At 46.3% G+C, this 24,357-nt stretch overlaps 2 protein-coding genes across 19 annotated transcripts in view; both read left to right on the top strand.

Moving 5' to 3' along the window:
• The window catches only part of LOC144152645 (uncharacterized), a 93,359-nt gene extending 87,828 nt beyond the window's left edge, over window positions 1-5,531 (top strand). For all 18 annotated transcript variants that reach the window (XM_077684011.1, XM_077684008.1, XM_077684005.1 and 15 more), the window contains 2 exons: window positions 3,447-3,673; window positions 4,120-5,531. In XM_077684011.1, the coding sequence (XP_077540137.1) occupies window positions 3,447-3,673; window positions 4,120-4,133 (241 nt within the window). In that variant the 3' untranslated portion in view covers window positions 4,134-5,531. The remainder of the gene's footprint in view (window positions 1-3,446; window positions 3,674-4,119) is intronic.
• Window positions 5,532-8,201: 2,670 nt separating this feature from the next.
• Window positions 8,202-23,311, top strand: LOC144152647 (mitochondrial tRNA methylthiotransferase CDK5RAP1). Its single transcript, XM_077684013.1, has 12 exons — window positions 8,202-8,589; window positions 9,114-9,217; window positions 9,278-9,416; window positions 10,072-10,200; window positions 11,179-11,260; window positions 11,818-11,938; window positions 14,675-14,920; window positions 15,223-15,376; window positions 20,412-20,542; window positions 21,366-21,515; window positions 22,835-22,975; window positions 23,105-23,311. The coding sequence occupies exons 1-12, from the start codon at window positions 8,325-8,327 to the stop codon at window positions 23,213-23,215; spliced, it is 1,773 nt and encodes a 590-aa protein (XP_077540139.1). The 5' UTR covers window positions 8,202-8,324; the 3' UTR covers window positions 23,216-23,311.
• The last annotated feature ends 1,046 nt before the right edge of the window (window positions 23,312-24,357 follow it).

Raw genomic sequence — 24,357 nt, 5'->3', positions numbered from 1 at the left:
CTGCAGTGATCACATTTTCTTTGTATGAATTGCTATTTCGAACCCCGCCATACCGGCAATACTGCTGTCGTTCGCCAACAGTGGCCGTTGACGTGGTGGGTGCGCTTCAGGCCGTTGCAACGTGACGCGGCGCATTCATCGCCTCCGCTTGTTTGTTTTCTGGCCGACCTGTCTCCTTGATAGCAGCCAAGGCTGAAAATGACTGCTGGTAAAGTTGATTTAAGCACATTGGCGGCTCGGGCTGTCGGCGGCTCATGTTGTCGTCGTCCTTCGTCATCATATTCTCGTGTGGTCGCGGTACTAAAACACCAGGACACTCGTTTCCCAGTGCCTCGCGCTAGAAATGTTTCATGTACGTGGGAAAAACGCGTCGCAGAACAACACACCGGGACACTCGCTTTTCGTTCGCGCTTCCTTGTTTACACCTATTCCGTGCCGTAGTCACTTTAGTGTTAAAATTTGCAGTTCTACGTTTCCAATTTCCCTTCTCCACCGTCTTCGTAATTGGGATGTCTGGCGCTGTGTGCTAAGAGAGACTTACAATCTTTGAATACATGTATACAGTGCATGCTTCGCCCCTCCCCAGGTTTCGTGTTATTGGCCAGATGGCCCGGTCATTTTTTACTCATTAGGGCCAACAAAAAAAAAAGTTATCATCAGGTAAGTCTACTAAGAACCTCTGACGAACTATACAGGGATTCAAAAATAATAATATTAATAAACAGCGACAAACATCGTGCTTGGCAGATTTTATTCGGACTAATATTGAAGTGGTGTGGAATTCAAAAATTTAGAAGAAAGTAATAGATAACAAAAGCGCTTGGCGTTTGTTGGTTCTGCAAAACATGCATGCCTAAATCGCCTAAAATGCAGACAGCAGATGGGGTTTTGTTTTGTGGTTTGTACAAATGAAACTAGGGCGAAGTCTAACTGAAACTTTTACACGCTATTAATTGTTGTCGCATAAACATGTATTGGCACAAAGAAAAGTTATTGCGCTTATTTTATAACGGTTACAATTAGTCTATTCGTTTTCACTAAAGCTCTTACTAATGACCGGCATTGTCAGGTATAATCTCAGATGACCTGCAGACGGAAATTGTTCGCGCAATACTCCAGCAAACAATTCCGCGTTATATCATTTTTCTATTTGTACCATATATTTTTTTTTTGTTTGCCTGCAATGTAAATAACCCCCTCTCGCTGTGTGTTTGCCTCACATCGCGCATCTTTACAGCCGCTAAAACATTCAACCAGGTCGCGCAGTTTGAAGGAAATGCAAATTGTAATTCTCGCAATATGCTGGCACGGCTATATGTCCTCGAAGCGAGATTCGTCTCGAGCGTATGCAAAAAAAAAAAAAAAAAAAAATACTTAGTAAATATAACTTCTGTTGGCGAGCATTGATAGCGTCGATATAGCTTTGAAGTTAGTTTACTGCCATTCGTCTTGGACGCGCCACGCGCACAAATAAATCAAACATGTAGTTATTGATGGGTTTGGCGTTTGCATGGTTAAATAAAAGTACTTTTTTTTAATAAGGCGGGGCATGGACGGCTGCAGGTTTAATGGGAACCATACTTTTGCGAATGTCGTACTTTATCAAAGAATGGGTTTGAGCTAATTGGTACTGCATGATCAGCAACTTCAAGCCCGAAAATTCTCGGACGCAGGATGCTACGGGCAAGGACAGCTCATGTCCTTGTCCGGAATGTCCTACGTAAGAACTTTTCCCGCTAAAATTGTTAATCGCAATTTATGTTTTTAATAACAACGGCTGCGTGAGTGTCGTTCTTAGTAATTTTACTTTATTACGAAATAAAAATCTTTCCATGCCTACCATTGCTTGCCGAGTGCCCCCACAGCCAGGACCGTGTAACACCCTGCATTTCCACAAAAAAATGCACAACTGGCGGAAATAACACCCGTGTTTGTTTTAATTGAGTAGACAACACAAAAATTTAACAACAGCGAAGTGACGAAATAGAAAAAAATGTGCGCACTCTGCGCGCTGGCACCGTTTAAAAAAGCCGCCTGTACTAAAGAGTTGTTCAGCACCAAGCAGAAAGCTTTGTCATGGCGCCTAGGCGAACTGAAGCAACCAAGAAGCCGGAGCGAAGTGAACAGGCATCAAAGAGGGGGAGGCCTTGACAGCCACGAATCGTCCGCTCTCGAGTTGACTTGTTGCCCCGCTAGCCCGCTCCCGGCCCGGTTTATCCCGCGGCCCCATCTTGTGGCGAATCAGCGAACCAGGCGTACCCGGCTCTCCCATTGAGAAGCGGGCGATGCGTTTGGCATTGTAAAAATACAGGAGGCGATGCACTAGCAGCCGCTTCGCTGAGCCCTCAGATCTTTGTCAAAATGGGTCACTCAGTTTTTTATATTACCAGGATTCATATTTTTCTATATCAATAAGAAACTGCCATTTTTTTAGGCTGCAGCCTGTGTCAGTTAAATAAACAATATGTTTTACCGGCGGTTGTATATTTATGGGTAAATAAAGTTGTTACCATGACCTTGCTTTACTTTTTTATCAATGCTTAACGAATATGTCTTACAAAAATACACGTATCTGTATGTAGGATTTGCATTAGGCGTCCGCAGTGCACTGCAGGGGCCAGGGCCTGCCCGGAAGCAAGATGATGGCCGCTGATTATTACAGTGAAACAGCCCATACTCCACATATTAAGTGGCCTGAACCACAGTGTAAAAAATTGTCTGAGCAGCAGCAGTATGGCAGCAGAGTGGTCAGGATTGCGTGCGTGCCGCAGCGCAGCAGACTCCGTTCCTACCGCGCCGATATCTACAGTGCCTCAACGCGCAGGCGTGGGGAGCCAGCTTATGGCTGCCGGTTTTCACACCTTCCATTCCAGCCACCTTATCCAGGTGCTATGGCAGGATATGACGTTATGAGCTCTCACCCCCTTCTTCTGCGTCAAAGCGTGATGGCCACAACAAAAATTGGTCAATGCCAATCGCTCTCGTCACGCAACAAAAACAATGCCAGGCGACAAAAGTGACGGAAATCGCGTCGCTTTCGTTGGTTTGGATATCTTTGTCGCAAGTGTGAATGAGGAGCCCTTGTCTGTTCTGTGCTTTGAAAGGAAATCGCATTTGAAAAAGGATTTTTCTGATTGCTTCTAAAGAAGTATTGACATTGTGTATACTACATTGTGAGCTTTAAAAGCACACCTTTTCTTGTTTACAGACCCTAAAAACAATATTTGTTTCAGAAGATACAATATTTGCTGAAGCTTATCACGACGCTCATTTTCCTCAAACACAGTGGTGATTCACGAAAAATGTAAAAATTAAGTCACCTTGCAGTATTTAAACAAAATGGTGCAGAATAATGCATGGCTCTTCTTCCACAACCATGGGTTGTGGAAGAAGGCGTGCACCAAGATGCTGTCACCGATGGGCCTTTCTCCCTTTTGCTGTGCCAGGTCTGAGAAAGTGGCCGACTTGCTTGGCTTGGATTCGCTCGACTCGCTGGGCCCCCTCAAGCCCGAGGCTCTGCACAGCAGCACGGGGAGCCCGGCTGTGGAGAACATGCGCAACGCAGGCGGGGACATCAACTCCAACCGCATTGTTCCGCCGGGCAACCCGCTGATTGGCTTCGAGGCAGACAACAGGAACAACAGCGCCAAGACACAGGAGATGCAGTTCACCGGTGAGCCATTGGTTTGGTTCCGCCGCTCGTGCTCGTGAGGGAGTGCAAAGGGAGAGCTTGGCATTGAACGAGGAAGGGCACTGGCAATATTTTATGCTAGTGCTCAGGGACGCAACCTTGCTACTTCCTGCCGTCCCATTAAGTAGCCAGGGTCATCGCCCATCCTCGTTACCTCGTCATTGACGTGGCGGAAAGGGGGGCTCTAAGGCTTCACTTGAGGGTCTCTCAGAGACCACAGTTGCAGCTGGGAAATTTGGCTATTTGTTCATCACGCACATGGTGAATTTACCAGAGTTTAGCATGGAACCTATAAAAAAACAAAGCTTATTCTGACCTTGCTTCTTGCAGTGGGGCCAAATTGCAAGAATTTGTGGGGTTCAAGCATTTAGTTGTGTGTCTGTAGGTCACAACTTAACAGTATCCCCCCTCTTTCTCTCCCCTTGCAGATTTGCTCTCGTAAATGGACCAGTGCTGCTGCAGCCCCTGCTGTGTTGAGTAGTCGTGCCCTTCCACCCTCGCCCCACAGCCCCCCTCGAGATCGTGGCCACCCCGCACGTGGGAGCTTGTTCAACCTCCTCAGTTTTTCTGGTTGATTTGGTGTCTCTGTTTTTGAACCCAGAGTCGTCCAGCTGTTGGTTGCACTGAAGTACAGAAATGTCGCTATTGAATCTCTCTCCTTCTCGGCAGCAAGAGTAGCTGGCTTCGGTAGCCGAGTCTGTGAAGCTTTTCCTGCGAAAGCTTTGGTGTGCCAGAACATGACTGCGGGGAGGAACGTTGGAGCGGCTTTTGCTGTTAACACGTCGTAACGCCAAATAGCCTTACGTTTGTTTTCTTTACTGGAACGTGGGATTGCCCCTTTGGTATTCTCTAGGTTCTGTTAATTATTTATCGGGCAGCCCCGTGTGGGCAGCGTGAATGATGCGACCAGGCATGTAGGGTAGGAGGAGAACATGCGTTGTTGATGTGTTGAACTGAAGAAGGCCTTTAGTCTTTGCTTTATTTTTTTAGACATGGAAGTGTAGAAGGTTGCATAAAACCTAGGAAGCGCCAAGCCGAAAGATCCTCCAGGACACTTAGGATATTCTAAGATAACCAAGTTACTAATAGTGTGTGTGCAATGGTGTTCCTTGGCTGTATGGGATTAACGACATGTTCAAACTTTGCTGCCCCCTGATTAAGCGAGAGCATAGATCCTGTTGGGCTGCTGTCACGCCCGTCTGTTCCAAGGTGCTAAATGCATTTCATGATTTTCTTTTCCCCCCCTTTTTTTTTGTTCCTCTCTTTTCTTCCCTTTATGCCCCCGGTTTCTGATTCATTCGGCACTCTCTGCTAACGGAATTCACACCAGTGCTCTTTCACTGAAAATGGGGGGCAGCCTAAGGTCCAGAATATTCTCAGCATTTGAAATGCCTTCTGTCGCACACACACTGAAACACATGTATGGCATTTTTTTTTTTCTTCTTCTTTAGTCAACAAGATCTTCAAGCTCCTACTACTTGTAACAAGGGCCATTTTTAGCTTTGTTGTCGTGCTTGCAGAGAAAGCCTTGCGGTCAAGCATGTGTGTAAATACGAACAGCAAGTCTGTCTTCTGTCCCCTCCCTCCTCTTCCCTCCTCCGTTCTTTTGATTACTGGTGAGAAATTCCAGTCATCTATGCTGCTGTGCCTCTATTGCTTCTTTGCCTGTTTTCTTGCGCAAGAAAAATTGGGATGTACTCTCTCCGGTTGTTTTTATTTTTTTTACGTGTTTTGTAAAAATGTAGGTAGCCAATGTTTCTTCTTTTACTTCTTCTTTGTCTATGATTCCTAACTTCTGTACGCTGTATAGTTAAATAAAACAATGAACTAACACAGGTCACTTCCCTTGTCTCTGTCTTGTGATTCCAACTAGTTTGTTTAAGTGCCAACAAGGGGAAAAAAAATTTAGAGAACTTTGTAAGCAAGAAATTAATTGCCTTGCCACCTGGGGTAAGATTTTGTAAAGTGTTTGTTTCTTTCTTTCTTTCCTTTTTTTTTTCTTTTTTCTTGAGCATGACACATAGGTGAATCTATGTTGAGGCCAAGGATTTGTAAATCGCACCACCGCCTCACCCTCTATTCAAGGCTTCAAATTTTTGTTGCTGTACAAAATAGGTTTTAATGCTTGTGCATGGCTGTTAAAAAGCAGCTATTGTGTGTTTAAACCATTCTGGAAGCATCCACGAGATTTCTAATGGTGGAGAGGGTGAGCAAAATACACTTAAATGGCTTTCTAACAAATGAGCCATATATTTTTATGCTTAATAAGCACAGTTACCACTGTAGAGTGTTGTACATGGTGGTAAAGAAGTTTAAAAAGCAACGCATCTTGGCAATTTGGGCTCAGTGGCTGCTGTTGCACTCCCCTAGCAATTTTTCACTTTTGGGAGGCTTAATCAGAACCCAGTTTTACAGGCCTGCAGCATGCCAACTGGCATTGCAGAGTCGTGAGCAGGCACGCCTGTGCATCAACAACCCCTAGTAGATATGCTTGTCACTGTCAGATGCTTCATACAAAAACTAGTACAGCTTGTACAGTAGCAACTAGCCCCATTTTACGTCCTTTAGTACAGCTTAACTGGTTACTACAAAGTAAAGAATGCTGACTGCTTTTTGTTCTCCTTCCTCACCAAAGCAATGCCCGCATGCATCATGTCTGGCTATGTAAATAAAACAAAAAAAACTGATGTTATCTTGCCCCCTTAATGGTACTGTCTTTTGATGTTGACTTTGTCAGGCCACCTGGAGATATAGAACATGGTTGTACATGCCTTACCACCCTTGGAAACTGGTAAGAGACTGGTGGGCAAATGCTTCACAGCCACCCGTACACTGGAGGGGACAGGGACAATTGAACCTTTGTGGTGGGGTTAGGGAGAGTTTTTTTGCAGGTCATTGTGCAGCATCATTGCGTTTTGAGTGAAATGAAATTGACAAAACTTGTTAGAATAGGTCAGGTTGCATTTGGCTGGGTTTAGGTTATGTTTTAGGGTTATGTTTTAGGGTGCGTGGTGCTGCGGAACAACTTGCAAACAGGCTATTCCCCTGGGAAGTTGAGGGGTAGGGATTTGTTACAGTGGGGCGGAGAGGAAGAAGTGGATGACGTGCACTGCAGACCCAACAGCACTAGCTCAGATATTGGATTCGCCACTGCAGCTCCAAGTCTTCAAAACCAGTACAGCTGCACCTCACCAACATCCTTTGCATCACCGAATTGTTGTGAGAGAAATGAAAGGGAGTGTGCTGTTATTTTGCGATTTTTCAACAATCAAGGCAGCTTTTACTGCCCAGTAAAAGTACTCTGGATAGCCTTCAATCGAAGTGCTTGTGCCCCAATCCAGGACATTTCGGCAGCAACCGGGTGTGGTTGCTGTATTTACAACCACCTGCAACGGTTTTGCAATTTGTACTGCCACGTATGTGTTTGTCCCAGGTGCATGAGCTACCCTCTTCACAACCTCACATAGGGGACCCCTTAGGGATCCATTCTTTGCCTTGTCTTCCAACTCCTTCCCCAGACTTGAGAACTCTGTCGATGTGGATGAAGTGGCACTTTGGGTGAATTCCTGTAGCAGTACTGATCACATCGAGAAGACATAGAATTGCCCTAATCTTTAAAATGCATCTTCCAGTAGGTGGACAATATTATCACCCAATTATCTGACCGACGAAGCCCTGATGCGGACCTTTTCTTATACATCTATCAATTTGCATGGCTTCCATACAGCAGCCCAATACATTAAACATTTGGGGTCCCACCCTCACTCAAAATTTCTCAGTTCTCCAAGTTTGTGATAACTGGTCTCGTTTATTCGTCATTTTGGTCTACTTAGAACTGCTCCAGAGCAGCCTCGCCTCTTTTCTTTCTTTGCGGATGGACTTTTGATAGCAGTTCTGAGCTGCCGAGAAACATGCTCTGGACCGTGGGACAACCTCTAGCAGAACTGCAGAACAGCGCTGTCCTAATGAAAAGGCTGTGGTACGAAGACTCAAACTGGGGCTGTGAAGTTAACTCCCTGTCCCTATCGAGTAATTTATTAGGTCATGTGCTCGAGAAGAATATTTCACGTCAGCTTTGAATAAGTGTCGACTTGTTGCGGAAAGTCTACTTTCTCAAAATAGAAATTTGGTCAGAGCGGAAGTCTGTACAAGCGCTGGCTCAGGATCTTGTATTTCTACATCTGTTATTTTTCGAGCAGCTTTTATAAGATGCAATCAAGCTTCGCTTTATTGTACGCCACGAAGCTTACGTCTGCGCACGCGTTCAATCGTTGCGCGTTGCGCGGACTCAAAAGACATAGTGACCGCACGAGTCTGATGAAGGACTTGTTTGAAAATTGCGCGCTAATCTCAGCTACGGGCTGCAACATCAAAAAGAGCGTGGTACCTAATTTATTACAACTCAAACATTTATAAACGACGATACAAAAAAAAAAATGAGAGGTTAATAGGACAGTAATCCCCTGATTAGAGCTGAAGAGTTGCAGATTGGCGCTTGCGGCGTTTAAAACATCGCAATATGGCGGCGCCCATGAAACCGTGCCGTACCAAGTCTCCAAAATGATCAGTGTGTTGGTCAAATGCTAGACTAGAGCTGTCGTTTTTGGCTTCGTGTTCATCGACCCGCCCAGTGATGTTCACAAAGCGTTCTTCACTTCCGTGGAAGCTTCTTCGCCACTTACGGCGGAGCGCTGCAAGGTCGCAGCTATGTAGTAGCTCAGCGCAGTCCAATGTCAACGCTGTCGATGTTAAGCGAAGGGTTGCACAGGGCCCTTCTCTCGAGTATTTCATCGCCAACTCTGCGATAAACCTGAGGGAAACGAGATACGAATGCTCAACCGAGTCCTATCAACATCCATATGTTCCTACAGGGGACGTTGAAGCTGAAGGAAGAAAGGGTAAACCATCAGACGCCAAACTTCTTTTGCAACACATTACAGAAGTAAATCTTTTGATATCTGGGCCACATTAGCAGCAGCCAAGCTTTCATTGCTCTTCGAAAATTTTATTCAAAGCCCCTTAATCGAAAATGATATATGTACCGATATCCTGTATTTTTAGAAATTTCGTTTGTTAACGTCACCAACTTAACCTTACCTATGCTAGCCCTTGTTTAGGACATAAAATATCCAGAAACCTGCATCGTGGTTGGTTCCGACTGGGCATAGAAGAGTGGCTAACATTTTTGAGTGTCCTTATTCCTGTGAAAGTCCTTGACATGTGAAAAGAAAAGGTCTAATCAAGCGTTCGCGAAAGTCTCCCTTGTATACATGAACAAACCAAATAGTACTTTTTGGCGTTGCTGGGAATCGCGTTCTTACAAAATGAAAGACTGGGATGCGTACAAGAGAGATCCAGAAGACACTGCTTGAATGCACATGAAAAAAAAAAAATGTTTCTCAGCTGCTTATATCTTTTTCAGTACATTTCGAAACTTATGGGTGCCAAATGAACGTCAATGACACTGAAGTCGCCTGGTCTGTCCTGAAAAATGCCGGCTTCGAAAAGAGCAACTCTGCAGATGAGGTACTCATGAATATGAAAGTGGTCCACACGACTTCCTTTATAATTTGTTTACTGTTTCAGGCAGACGTTGTGCTGATAATGACCTGTGCAATCCGAGAAGGTGCTGAGGGGAAGATCTGGTCAAAGATTAACCATCTGAAGGCAATCAAGAAGCGGCGTCAAGCCAGTAGAAGCAAGCCCTTACAGATTGGAATCTTGGGTGATTAATTATGTCATTCAGCTTTGTCAAGTCCTTGCGCATGTATCCAACTCAAGATGATGTTTATAATGACCATTGCCACAATTTTGCCTTTGTTTGAAAATGCAACTACGTTTAATAGTATAGTTGAATAGAATGAGTCATATCCTTACTTGTGTAGTTGCCCATTTGAGAATTGCTGTTTTCTGTTATGACTGAAATGAATTAGCGCATGACATTTGGCATGTGTGTAAAATTCCTCACTTTGTGTTACAGTCTACTAAAAGACATTTAGTTCACATGCTTCAGCATTATGAAAAGAACAAGTATATGCAAGTGGCTGGCTGACTTGCAGATTGTGGCTGCAGAGGTTTAAAAATAAAACATAAATGTTCTTTTTTTTGCAGCAATTTTTAGCTAGTCTTCTTTACTGCTGTGGTTCCAGTTGCATTATTAACTTTACTTCAACCCTAAGCTTTTACCTCTTCCTTTGCTGCCCCTTATTCAAGGAGCGAACAATACTTGTATATATGCCAGTACATCCTATCTTTGCAGCGCAGCAATCCTTGTCAAATATCTGTGGTGTCCGTACGAACAGAGAAAACTTTCTGAAAGTGTGGGCCCTTCACCTGGAATGTGGAATTATCAGTTTTCAGGTTTCTGTCCCTTCTTGCAGGATGCATGGCTGAAAGGCTCAAAGAGAAGCTTGTGGAGAAGGAGAAGGCGGTGGACATTGTTGCGGGCCCAGACAGCTACAGAGACCTGCCACGTCTCCTGGCACTTGCTCATTCGGGACAAGTTGGTGGTAAGCTTCGCTAACCTCGCTGTAATCCTTCCTTGCCGGTAATTATGAAGAAATAAATATTTATAGTTGAGCAAACATTTGTTCTTGGGGCAGAAACAAAAAGGGCCATTATTGTAGGGTAGAAAGGGATATGTTGATGACCCCATTCAAAGCCATGAGCGGAATCCCTCCTTTGCTGTATTTTCTTTCATCACAGCGCTTGCTCTCCACCTCTGTGCATTCTTTTTGCTCTGTCTGCAAGAGCCAGGGCTTGGGCGTGTAGAGAGGAGGACTGCATTAAGCTGCCGATGCTTTTAATTAAGCAAGACCCTGACACAAATTTTGCTTCTTGTTGCAAGCTTGGTCTAAATTTTGCCAGACTTGATGTAATTTTTGCTGTGACTCTCACGTCTGGGCTTTTCTCCTCTCCTTTTTGTTTGGTATAGCATGTGCTGTGTGGCTGGAGGCTTCTGGGCTGCTGGCCTCGCTTGCAACTGTAGCCTGTATATCGAAGTATGGCACTTGTTTGTTGTCTTCGTCTCGTCCTTGGTCTTTTTTCGCGCTGTGTTGCTAATAAACTTAACAAGGTGTTTTGGAACTGCAGGTAGCTTGGCATTGGTAGTTGCTAACATTGCTCATCTACACGCAACGAAGTGGTTGCAGAGGTGCAGTGTTGGAGGCTGCGAGTCGTCCTTTTGAAGGAGGATGTGACACCACTGTGCCGACAGCCGCTTGACTGACTGGCTCAAAAGCCACATTGCTCTGAACTGGTGGTGTGTGAAAGAGATACGTTTTGCTGGTTGTCACTTGTTGCTGGGCAATGCCTCTGTCTCAGTACTTGTGACCTAATTGTCAGCAGTAGGAAAGTGGCTCTAAGGGCCTGTAGCCACCTCGCTTTAGCTTAGCTCATTGGTTATTCAAACTCTGCTAAGGCTGAGGTGACCAAATGTGGATGTTGTTTACGTTTTACTAGTATCCTCTTTGTCTTGTCCTTTGCAGTGAACGTGCAGCTTTCTTTGGACGAGACCTACGCAGATGTTGTCCCTGTTCGTCTTAACGAGAATTCAAAGTCTGCATTCGTGTAAGTCAACTTTTGTGCTGCTTGAACTGAGAAAAACATTTCACTAAGCACATTCTTTTTTGTGGTGTGTAAATAAGCCTGTTACAGCAAAAGAAGTTGGTGCAATATTGTCTTAGGCTTTGTTTTGGGGAGTAACAGCTCTCTTCCCCTATTAACACACAAAAACTACACGAGGCTATGAGGCGCGCCGTAGTGGAGGGCTCTGGACTAATTTTGACCACCTGCAGTGGATGTTTAACATGCGCCAAAATCTCGACACACAGGGGGCGTTTCTGCTTTTCGCCTTCATCAGAAAAGCGGTCGCGGTGGCCGGAAAACGAACCCGTGTCCTTGGGCTCCGTAGCACAACACCTTAGCCACTGAGCCTCTTCAGCAGGTTAAATAAAGTTTTGGCTACATTGCTGAAGAAAATGTGAAGAATACAAAAAAAGAGAGAGGACGTTTTGTAGGTTTTGGTAGTTAGTTTGATCATTGTCTTTGAAGCAGAAGAAACACTTGCCATTTGTGGTGTTCTGAGCATGGTTTAGTTTAGCCCTGTATGGCTTGCTGGTTTCCAGATCCATTATGCGTGGCTGCAACAACATGTGCTCCTACTGCATAGTGCCTTTCACCAGAGGCCGGGAGCGAAGTCGTCCACTTGCCACCATCTTGGATGAAGTGCGCGCCCTCTCAGACCAGGTCTGCACTGCCACATTTCCATCTTAGGGTCCCAATAAGAGCTTCATTTTTTCTCGAAAGGGTACCCTCTAGCCTAGAGCACTCATTTCAATTTTGCTCTGAAAAAGCGTAGGACAGTGAGGGTTGATCTAATTTTGTTTGACAGGGCCCAGCCCTTTTTAAGATATTTTACAGGTTTCAGTGTCTAGGGATAAGAGATGAAGTCTGGAGACAAACAAACTAGCTTTGCTGTGTTGGCTGCATGGCAGATAAATTTGTTTTAGCTTTAGTTTGTGTCATGGTGACTAACTTCTTCTATACAAAGGATGATCAGCTTGAATTTTGGTGTGAGGGTAATCCAGAGTTCTGAGCAGAAGCACCTGCTTGTCCAAGTGCCTCCCACTGAAGGAAGCATTGTGCTTTGCTAGTCTTGGAGGGAACATGTGCTCATGCTCCTGTACTTCTTAAGCTATTTTTGTATTTTTTAGCACTGCTTGCTTGGTGTTTGATAGAAGTTTGCCGTGCTAAGTACTCACTCAATTTTGCTTTGCTTAAATGTGCTTTGACTGCACTGCGTTGAATCACTGGGAGCAGCGCTAGCTGGGTGCAGACGTGCATACCCTGTGAAAATGCAAAGTCTGCATCTGCAGTGCAGTTGAAATGCGGTATTACACATGCATGTATGCACATTTGTGCATGCTGATGATGGTGGCCTACTTAGCGCTGCTCCTATGTGTAGAGGCAGATAGAATGAGGTTTGTGCTAAGCAGAAAATGCCCTTGAAGCACAGGAGTTCAAACAAAATATGTGTATACATCAGCCAAGGCATTCTGGCTCATGCCAGTGTAAGCTACATGGTTCGCACAGGTCCTTGAAAACCTTGAAAACCCTTGAATTTAGAAGTGTCAATTTCAAGGCCTGGAAAGTCCTGGAATTTTTAAGTGGTCCTTGAAAACCCTTGATTTTTCCGGAGAGAATCAATGGCCCTGTTTTTTCACAATAATTTAAAGTGTTTGTCGTGGATTTTAGGTGTTAACAAATGTAAAAAAACATTGTAACAATCAAGTTTCAGTGTATTGCATGAAATTACAAGTTTGGTAGATTTTCATTATTACGAGGCAACATTAGGAGCAGGCACTTGTCAATCCAGTCTATATCACGATACAATCCAGTGAAAGCCAGCTTCTGTTCTCTATCTTGCATCTTCCATCTGGTCTATGGACGCTTGCTCAATGCATGTTTGCTGTTCCTCATACGCTCCATCTACGTTTGCTTTTACGTGAAAATGGTGGACGTGTACATAGTTCATCCTGCCTTGAAGCAACACTTGCTCGATTTAATTTCAGCTGATACTCTTGCTGACAAAGCAGGAGATGCACGCAGCATTAAACAAGTTTTGAAATCAAATCAGCAAAACACAAAGGAAAAAGAAAAACCTCTAAATACTAGCCATGAAATAAAAAAATGAAGCTGGGGGAGCATTTACGAACCCGTTAGCACCTATCTAAATGTGCACAAATGTGCTTAGATATTGTGCAATAAAAAACTTTAGCATTGTGTTTGAAAAGTTATAAATAATCCCAGATAAAACATTAGATGGGGACCTTGAAAATGTGTTTTGTGGTCCTTGAAAGTCCTTGAAAACCCTTGAATTTTTCCTTTTGAAGCCTGTACGAACCCTGAAGCTAGTTTCAAAATGGAAATCGTACTATGAAGAAAGCATTATGCTTAATTTGCCACCATGGTGGCTTCATGATGCAGAGCCAAGTAGGCAGAGAACTGCATCTCGGAAGCAATGGCAAAATATGGTGGACATGTTGTGCTCTAACCGGCGGCACAATGAGCTTTTTCTCTACCGCACAATCACGGTTACTGCTTAGGCATGAAATGGCTTTAGCATGCTGCACCCACTTTCGTGCATGCGTGTTTCTAGATATTTCTGGCATTGGGTTGAGGAAGCATAACTTTTTCAGGTCTGTCCTCTTACTCGTTGCACAGCTTGTCTCCAAATGCCTCAGGGAAGTGCCTGGTCAAAACCTAGGTTCTCATGTTGTCTTCGGGGCAGATTTGCAGTGAATTGGCAAAAAAAAATTCCCGGCCATCTCCACTAACGTAAAACCTGGGGCGGGGCGAAGCATGCAGTGTATGAGTAATTCTGGCGCCTCGACGTTTTTGCCAATGGAGATGAAACCTTTGGGGGTAGAGGTATACAGCTTTGCTGTAAAAGTCTCTTGTCTTTGAAGCACGAAGCTCTCAAGCGCGAGGCGTAAACGAGTGTCCCACTGTTAATGAGTTCCCCGATGTTTGGTACCGTGACTACATGAGAAGACAATTCGACGACAACAGGAGATGCCAACAGCCCCAGCCCCTAAGGGGCCTCGCCCCTTAAAGAAATGGGAGGAACATGATATGAGGCAGCGGTCTGAAATTCTCTGCACTTGAGCCTGTTAAGTGCTTAATTCTTTCTGAAATTTTTTCCTTTGTTCATCTGCACCCATCGTGGCCTTTGGCAGCCACATCCTGGAAGCTGAATTGATAACTTCTGTACCCAACAAGCATTGGCTTAAATTGCCTGTGTGGGCACTTACTTACCCACTGTACTAGTGTGCTAGCATTACCCTCCCACTCAGTGGCACTCGCCGTGTAGCGTTCTAGATGGCGGTTGAAACAGTAGTGCCGCTCAGCAAGGCCAATAAGCAGGTGCACATTTGTGTGCTCACCCAAGAGGAGGACCTTACGGCTTTGGTGGATGTGCAGGGTGTGAAGGAGGTGACCCTGCTGGGCCAGAATGTCAACAGCTACCGGGACACGTCAGCGGAGAGCCAGGCCCTGATTGAGCGCAGCAGTGGCGGGCCCTTGCCCCTGAGCAAGGGCTTCCGCACCATCTACAGGCTCCCGTCGGGCGGCCTGCGATTCGCCGACCTGCTGGACAGGGTCTCACAAGTGGACCCCGAGATGCGCATCCGCTTCACCTCGCCGCACCCAAAGGACTTCCCAGACGAGGTAGACAGGGTACCTCTGAGGGCCTTTCGGCAACTTTTGGGAAAGCATTTGCATGTGATTGACAAACAGCAGAGCCAGCCCCCTTTTACTAGCCCGTGGAGGGGGGGGTGGGGGGGTGACATGTGAACGAAATCATTTGTGTATCGCATTTATAGGAAACTGCAAACAAACTTTTTCTTTGATTTCCCATTAGTTCGAGTTCCGTTTTACTTAAATTCTAGCTGTTTAAAATTTCTTAGTGAGAAGGCGTGTGGTAATGGAGTCGACTAACCCTGCACGTACCCTGGGTCTGTTGGGGACAGGTTCTGGAGGTGATACGAGAGCGTGACAACATCTGCAAGCAGATCCACCTGCCTGCCCAGAGCGGAAATGATGCGGTCCTAGAGCGCATGCGGCGGGGCTACACACGAGGGGCCTACCTCGACCTGGTGCACAGAATACGAGACGTTTTGCCAGGTGGGTCACTCTGTCCCTCAGCTCCGTAGAGGTTTGTGGTTTTTCACACCATCAACCAAGGTCTTGCACTAGGTTTTCACTGTGAAACACCTCTTGCAGTGCATTAGTAGTTGATGCACTCTAATTTGGCCCTGCTGAAGTGGGACTGCTGAAGTTTGGAACTTGAAACGGAAGACAAAACTCACAGACTGAAGCCACTGAATTGGTTAGGATTTATGGGGAACTTCAAATAAACTAAGGCTTAATTAATAGTTTTTCTGTGCATACCCGGACGTCTACCCTGTTCTAGTGAATATATACCAGTCTAGGTGATAAGCAAAAACTAAAATGAAAAAGAACTGTGGCTTTTAATTGCTTTAAACAAGCTGTTACATTTGCAAATATGGTGAAACTTTTCTATCGACACATGAGCCCAAATTTTAGAAAAAACATTAGACTGCTTGCCATGTTTGCTCTGTAACGTCATGCCATCATGTTGCTATACTTACCGCATGACAGTGTGTTACATACAGCCTATCGGGTCATGGTTTACGTTTCAGTGGCGGCCGCAAAAGGCTGGATTTGGTATAAACAAAGCTGCCCACGTGACTGCCGGATGGATATCACAGAGCAGAGCTGCCGTAGCACTGTCTATTCAGCATCGGCAGTAGTTTCTGCTAATGCCCCTACGTACTGATCTCGTCAGCCACTTATTAATTAAAAAGCAACCGTGGACGTGAGGCAGGCACCGCGAATGCAAACTGCTGCCGCTGCTAGAGAACGACGTGCGTCGCTCGACACAGTGGGTGGGGAGACGCGCGCTAAGAGCAGCCGGCTGGTCTTCCACAGGTCTGCCTACAGATGTGTTAGGCTTGACACTGTGGTTCGTAAGTGGCGCAGATGATAATTTTTAATGCAATTCGCCGTCGCATTGTTAACTCCTTTCTCATATGTGCTGCCTCGTTTGGGACTTGGGTCCTATTTCGTGCAGTGCCGACTTGCGCCACTTCGTGGCCATGGCTGCCGCCTGCGCAGCGGCCTTGCAGCTCGCTCAGTATGGTTTTCATGCCCCCAGCGCATTTTCGCGTCCAGTGTAATAAAAAGTAATAAAAATGGAGAACTTAGGTCGCGGTCAGCTGCCCGATGAGCCAACGAAATCCCAGCGCCTCCGCTGCCAACGATCGGATCGTTTGTTGCAAGAGCAAAAGTTTGACCACCAATCGGAGCGGCGAGCTGGTGAGAAATGCCGGCAGCGTGGAAGCGGCCAACACAAACTCACGACGTGTTTGGATGTTGTTTATTTGCTCCACATCCAGGGAATGTCGATTGTGCGAGGTCCTCCGCTGGCCGCTTGGTTGCGTTTCGCGCACTTTAAAATTGATTTTAAATGTATTCTAGGCTGTATTTGCCGCCAATATTTTGCACATGATGTATGTGTGTTTACACCAATCTATCTCTGACGTCATCTCGCTTTCAAAATTTTGTGTCAGTACTCCTTTAAAGGAGCCATGAAGAGAAAATATAACTTCGTTTAATTTGAAAGAACTAGGATTCAGTATCTTACTCAGCTTCATTAGAGCCACAAAAGATGCTTTTTAACGAAAAAAAAGCAAGAAGTATTTAAAAACTTTCAAATTTTGCGCCACAGTGACGTGTTATGAGCAAGAATGACGTCACACGGGCCAACAATAAATCATAATTTTCAGTGCGTTAACTGCACGTTAGCATTCAAGTGATGCGGTGAAATGGAACTAGAGGCCCCTTTACAGACGTCCAGTCTTGTGTCGTCGCGACAGGTCAGTTAGGCGGCCGCCAATTGCACAAACAAGGTTCCGTGACGTCATAGAAAAGTTGCGGGAAATTGCCTAGGGGGTCGCGACTGCTTCACACGTTTTCTTTCATATCTCCGTTATTTGTTCGAAGATGGCGATGATATTGGTATCATTGTTATCGGGACTAAGCGGTCTTTCTAATAAACTCAACTTGTATTTTGTCTTCATGGCTCCTTTAAGGGGAGGGGCGGGACTGCAATTAAAATATTTGACGTATAATGCAAAGGTAGGATGTGTTATCTCAGTTAGCTGTTATGTGCAATTTGTACTGGGTAAAATTTTGTTCCTTTTCGCGTCTAATGCTCGCATAATTTGGCAACAGCATTCATTGACAGCGATTTTATCTTCCTCAGTATGTCATTACTCCAGTTTGTGTAAAGCTTTCAGACGAGGGGACACTGGTCACAGCCGCTCGATAAAAAGAAGGTCCAGCGTGGTGAATGCGCCTCTCCACCGGTGACAGCGTCAGTTTCTTTTTTCGCCCCAGCGTCGGCCACAGTGCTGACCATTGGCGAAAGTACCAAGGCGCTTATCTGCGGCGGCTGGCTGCAGGAGCTGCTTCTATGCGCTCTTAGGTACCTGCGTAGACAAACGGCTGCAGCTAACAGCGTAATTTTTAAAATTACGCACTTATTCGTGAGCGTTACAGAATAACTGGCATTTCAAAAGGAGGGACAGTGCTGCATTCCTTCCCCTTAGCGTGACTTGGCAGCATACAGTGTATTGGAGATGTCTTGCTTCAGGCGGATTATTTCTTCAACATCTTTTCAAGGATTATGCATGTAATGTTTGTACGTCAGTGATGTATTTTGATAAAATTCCTCCCTAACCATCCTTTTTTTTTTATGTTTCACACAATGTGTGATCGTCCAAAAACGAACAGGGAGGACCACAGCCACTTCGTTATTTGCAGAGTGCAAAAATCCCAAAAATGTTAGGTAATGCGGTGTAGTATCGCCCACTCCTTTTCTGGAGCACCGTGTGGTCGCTGAACGACTGCAGAAGCGGCGGTGTCATCGCACCCCTTTAATTAAACCTCAGTTACTAAGTACTGACTGCATTACATGAGATCAAATCTTAGAGATTGCACAGTCGTCTTTCCGATAAATTGCAGTAATACTAGTTTCCATGTAAGGGAGTCATGACAATAGATAAAGCTTCCTTCATGGACAGTGGTCGCCGCTGCTCTGAAGGCACTCCAAAGCAGGAGCTGTGGGAGCCGTCACCAATGCATGGCACTTGGCTGAAAGTAGCAGCCACAACTAGGAACTCCGCTGTCACGCGCTCACCAGTTGGCGGTGTGTGAATTGGCAGGCTGGACATTTCGGTTCCATCGAGTGACCGGCCGTGCATGGGTGTTCAAAGCAAAAGAAAAGTCAACAAGTTATTTTCTGTAGGGTTCCTGTTCACAGTCCCCGAATCATTGAAGACTGAATTCCTGTGGCAGATGTGTGTGTTTTTCCCTTCTGGGAGCCCACAACAGATTTCATAAGTGGAGAGTGGATGCATTTATCGGATGGCACTGCATGGCTGAACATTCTCGCTATGCCCATTTTTTCTACTGCATTTAAATGCTTGTATACAATGGCTGCTGAAATAGTGTCAAAAAATCCTGGTTTTTTTTTTTTTAATGGCATACATTATATTCTTGTGGTTCAATTCACCAGAGGATTCGTTAATATTTGTTCTTTTATCATATTGCGTATCGATTGAGTCCCTGCAATGACGATTTTTAATGACAGCTATGGTCATTACAGACTATGAAAGTTGTGGGGACCAGGGTTCTGACGGCGGCCTAGCTCGATCCTCGAGATCTGGCCGCAAGGCTAGCTCCACTGAACACTGCCACAGATCACCAACTTGGCGTATCGGCAGCGAACAGCAAGGAACACAGGACACAGAATTCGCCCACTCCGACGTTTATTGCAATGCAATAAAGGAGACGTCGGGCGCGTCGTTCTACACCGCTGACCACCTTAGCCAGGGCGGGAGAGACAGGCGCGAGGGCGGACAAAGGAAGGCCAAAGAGGAGCGAGTCGTACTTACGGCCGCTCCCGACGATGGTTCGTGTCCAAAGAGGCCCTCTTTGTCGCCCGTCGCGGACCAGGCCGCCGGAGCTTCCGAGCAAACCTGTCACGTGAGGGGGTCGGCCGCGCCCCCTCGCTCTCACGGGTATCCTCCCGGAGGGGGAAGCGCGCGACCGCGAAGAGAGAGGTACCACCCCTCTCACCTCCGCGGCGGGCCGAGAGGGATAGGCAAGATGGCGGAGCTCCGCAATTCCCACAAAGTATATAAATCAAGTTGACATTTTGCGCTGTGTTATCAGAAACTTGGACCCAGTGGTTTGGCTTACCGTACAGTTAAAATTTATGGCACATAAAAAAAGTCTGGTGGCTTATTAAGGGTGGCTTATTAAAGGTAAAAAATGTGGGCTAACGTACGGGATAGCAGAGGACCCCGGCTAGCTTCGCTAGAGAACGCTACGCGCTGTACACTAGCCCTGCGGAATCCGAAGACTCACGCACGGGTTCGGGTACTCACATGCGGTAGACAGGCTCCGGCAATCCAAAGTAAGGCTTTATTGCCTGGCAGATACAGTGCATACACCAGACAACACGACTATCGCTCGCGGGGAGACAGTGGCTCCTGTCGCTCGCTCAAGCCGCTGGGCTCAGACCTCGATATCCGTCATCACGGCCGCGGGAGCAGGGGAGGCATCCCGAGGCGACCGATCAGGGCAGAATCTCTCGGCAGAGTCCGTGGAGCCAACTGGGTTCACCGTCATCGGGGCATTCGGCGTAGGCACAGCCGAGCCAACCGACTCCGACCAAATCGCCCAGTCGACTCCCCGCCGGAGCGCTCGTTCGTCCCGCAGGTCAGCTCGGCGGGGAGAGGAGATCTTCCCCAGGTCGGGGAGAGGGGTGGCGCTAAGGAAGGTGACAAACTGGTCCTCCTTCCCTCGCGCCCTCGCGCACACGTTCGCGGCAAGCCGGTTCGGCGCGTCGCGCGGGGTCATGAAGAGGACACGACCTACGTGACGCGCCGGCTACCCAAAATGGCGGCTCCCAGCTCGCGGAAACATGTGCAGGCGAGGCGTAGGGGAACACGGGCCCCCACAAAAACTAACGAGAACTGCTTGGAGGCCACTATAATTGTTTCCCTGTTAAGTTTGGGTTTTTGGCAAGGTGTCGAGTGCTCTTCTCATTCCTTCTCCCTCACTGCAGGTGTGGCCCTGAGCAGTGACTTCATCTGTGGCTTCTGTGGGGAGACTGAGGAGGCCCACCAGGACACCATGAGCCTGGTGGACCAAGTGCAGTACAGCGTGGCCTACGTCTTCCCCTACAGCCTCAGGGAGGTGGGCCGACAGGGTTCCTTAAGAATCGTGCAACGGGTCTCTTCTTGGGGGGACCAAGTAAAGATTTGTTTGTGTGCATGTGGCATTGTATAAGCATGCAGTAAGACATCATCTTCATCGTCATCAGGACCCACTCCTCACGTTGTGGTGGGTCCTCCCGCTCTACACTTGAGTTGGGGAAGAGGAGCAATAGTGCAGCACTGCCCCCCCCCCCCCCCCCCCCTCCCCCCATCTTTGGGAAAGACATTGGTACTGTGAGTGTAAGCGGTGGAGTAGAATGGGCGCCATGGTGCCCCTTGAACAACGGTATCAGAGTCCCTCTCCACAGGGACGTGTCATTTGGAGAAACTAGGAGCGGGGTCATGTCATCCACTCCTCCCATCTGTGGGGAGTACCTAGAGTTGGATGGAGCATGAACATGCGCTTGCGTGTGTTCATGAATGCTTCACGTGTTATCGTGCTGACCGTGAATACTTTTATCTCTTCTTTTAGCGTGCTTCGGGCTTGTCAGATTGTACCGTGTCACTAGTGGCCGAAGGAAAGCAATATGTAATAATGTGGAGAGACAGAAATTGTTGTGTGGGTGCATTTTTTTTATGTGAAGAAATTGTTAGCATTGGTGAGAATTTTTTCGTGTAGAGGGGTGATGCATTGTTCTTGCCACGCATGCCTACTGAAAATCAGGTTCTGATGTGTAGTGTCACCAAAGGGTGGCACACGGTATGCATTAATGCCATGCGTGGCAATTTCCTTGATGGAACAAGAGCTACTGATGGTGTGTGTGTCCGCTTTCCACATGCGAGTGTGCACTGCCACTTTTTAGAAAACCCACGCCCATCGGCGCCTGGAGGACGATGTGCCGCTGGAAGTGAAGAGGCGCAGGGTCGGAGAAGTGCTGGCCCTTTTCCGCCACCGGGCGAAAGAGCTTTTTGACCAGCAGGTCGGATCGCATCAGCTCGTCTTGGTTGAAGGGGTGAGTGGGTGCACCCTCTGCTCACTGGCACAACTTTCTTGGCTAGCACGTCGTCATCCCTCCGTTGCGAAGAAACAGTTTGCAAGGGAGAGGGATGAGTTGCTCATGCAGTCTTAAAGATCCACCAGTGAATCTTCATTCAAATTTTTCATATGCATGTTTAACCATAGGCTGTGCTTTGTGTGTGCAGTTCCGAAAGCATTCTTTGCAGATCTTCTGCCGATTTACTGAACCAGACAATGTCATTCGCAAATATCAACTGGCTCAAGTGTTCTCCATTCACTCCTACCTCTTCCTCGCTCAGACGATGCTCCTGAATACACCCTCTAGGCATGCTGTCACCTTACCTGACACCTTCCCCAATAGGAAATGTCCTTGCTTTCCAAAGGCCCTATGTTTGTCTCGTTGCTTTTGTTATTATTACCCCCCCCACCCCCTTAATTTTAATGTCAGTACCATTATGGGCTTCACTTTGTCCCATTTTATTGCTGTTCCACTATGTTGAATGTTTCTTATTCCACCTGCCAGAGCACACCACGACATCCCGCTCACAGGTAGGTACAAGCCCGGCACTGTATGCACGCAGCGCCATCTTCTGGTTTACTTGGAACACTCCTATTCTCTTGAGCAACCGCTCAAAGGGTTCTATCGTTCGGCCTCATTAGCCTGGGTGTAGATTGGCGGGTTTCAGCGTGAACAGCCTCGATTCAAGCCCCAGCAAAGCCAAAAGTTTTTCCAAAGATCCGTGATATATATATATATATATATATATATATATATAGCAGAACAGAGAGATACGGGACGAGGGACTCGGTAAAGATACATATCAAGGTTGCAGTCGTCATTGCCAGTGCCGAATAGCACTGGCAATGACGAATAGCACTGGCAATGACGACTGCAACCTTAATATGTATATATATATATATATATATATATAAATATATATATATATATATATATATATATATATATATATATATATATATATATATATATATATATATATATATATATATATATATATATATATATTTTTTTTTTTTTTTTTTACTGTAAGATGTTCGTCTAGCTTTCTTTTCATAAATAAGTTGGTTTGGTATTTTTTAGGCCAGTTTAGGGGTAGGGCACAGCATACCAACACATTTAAATAAAGTCCTGCATAGCACTTAAGTGCGGGCTTGTAGCTATCTGGGAATGGAATATCTTGAGTGTACCTATATGTGTCGTTACTTTTCTAGACGCTTGTTAATGAGTACCTGAGCAAAGCATATTTGTGTGAGGTGCAATTAAACCAGCCTTTTACGATATCTTTCCTGCAGGAAAGCCGACGTTCTTCACAAGACATGGCTGGCAGAAATGACAACAACACAAAAGTCATCTTTCCTAGGACTCATGTGCTCGAATACCTGTCATCTTCAGTGAAACGGGAGATTCAGCCTGGTGACTACATCGTCGTCGAGGTAACGCCACTCTTGCCTTCACCAATCACTGCAAAGCCTGTTGGACCTGCTTCTGCAGCACATGTTTAATGTTATCTTTTTTTGTCCCGATGCCTCATTTTGTGCTGTTGCTTTTTGTGTTCCTTTCAGATTCAGGACTGCTCTAGCCAGGTTCTTAAAGGCGTCCCCCTGTACATCACTTCCTTGCAAGAACATATGGCTGCCCAAAGGAGGAGGCATGCACATGTTGCGCACCTCTAGCCGTACGTCACCACTAGAAGCCTCTGGATAAGGGCCGCCATTTTATAGAATGCTTCAATGACTGTGTATTAAAGTTGGCACATGCCGAAATATTCACACTGCTTTCGTGTATTCTCCATTGTCTTTGCTTTCATGTGAAAGAAAGACGGGTTGTTGCGAGACGTTGTTTCTGAGACTGAGACATTGTGTCTGAGGACCACTGAGACTGTGCTAACACTTAAGCCAAGAGAACAATTTTGTTCTACTCTTTGTGGGGAGAGAAGGGAGCTCATCCAGACGGCTTCACATTCATTAGCGATTTGCAAAAAGAAAAAGGGTGTTTTTTTTTTCTTTTTTCAGGCATTTTATATTTAATTTAGACGTAGACAAAGTGAGGAGCCTCTGCCGCCAAGCAGTGCACCGCCTGAGAATGGTCCACTAAACGACTGAACTCTCTCTCTCTCTCTCTCTCTCTCTCTCTCTCTCTCTCTCTCTCTCTCTCTCTCTCTCTCTCTCTCTCTCTCTCTCTCTCTCTCTCTCTCTCTCTCTCTCTCTCTCTCTCTCTCTCTCGATCCTTTTCTTCGTCTTCCCTTTCCTTGCACTGTAAGGCCAGTGTGCTGGGCCCCTCGATATGGTATGGGCCTGTGGCCTTTCCAGAAGCACACGCCAGAGCTCCGGATTGGAATAAAGTATTGTTACTTGTAAGTCTACAGTGTTTGCCATCGGACCACCTCCCTTCTCTCCCACCCCTTTCCCCGCCTGGGCGTGTCCTGCAGAAAATTTGCTATCCCAGCTAGCTAACTACAGGTAACAACACCCATAAAATCCACTGAGGGTTCATGCCCTCGCGTGGCTACTCGACTGGTTCAACCCGCTGCCAAGGTGAAGACGGGCTCTGAAGGGATGTGATGAACAAAAGGACTTGATTTAGCCAGAATATTTACAACACCAGCAATATTGTTTTCAGAGGGCAGACAGGCCACGTGTCTACTAAGTTAATTTACCACTGCGACGCAGAGCTACATGCGTGCATTGTTTTGGTAATGGCCCACCGCTATGCAGACACTTTGCGAGAGAGAAGGGCATTAAGCTGCTGGTTCAGCAGTGCGATGCCTCATTACTTCCCGCTGCAATGGTAATCGTGAGGAGAGTGCTCATCCCCT

The sequence above is a fragment of the Haemaphysalis longicornis genome, unplaced genomic scaffold (assembly GCF_048455015.1).
Source record: "Haemaphysalis longicornis isolate Haplotype H1 unplaced genomic scaffold, Haemaphysalis longicornis Haplotype H1 scaffold_9, whole genome shotgun sequence".
Taxonomy (NCBI): Eukaryota; Metazoa; Arthropoda; class Arachnida; order Ixodida; family Ixodidae; genus Haemaphysalis; species Haemaphysalis longicornis.
The sequence above is the reverse complement of the archived record's forward strand: the minus strand, read 5'-3'. Positions and strand labels throughout refer to the sequence as shown.

Excerpts from the sequence above, each read along its gene's own strand:
- LOC144152647 (XM_077684013.1), top strand. The coding sequence starts at position 8,325 with ATGTTCACAAAGCGTTCTTCACTTCCGTGGAAGCTTCTTCGCCACTTA. Across the intron at positions 14,921-15,222 it reads CAAAGGACTTCCCAGACGAG|GTTCTGGAGGTGATACGAGA; the intron begins GTAGACAGGGTA and ends TGTTGGGGACAG. Across the intron at positions 15,377-20,411 it reads AATACGAGACGTTTTGCCAG|GTGTGGCCCTGAGCAGTGAC; the intron begins GTGGGTCACTCT and ends CCCTCACTGCAG.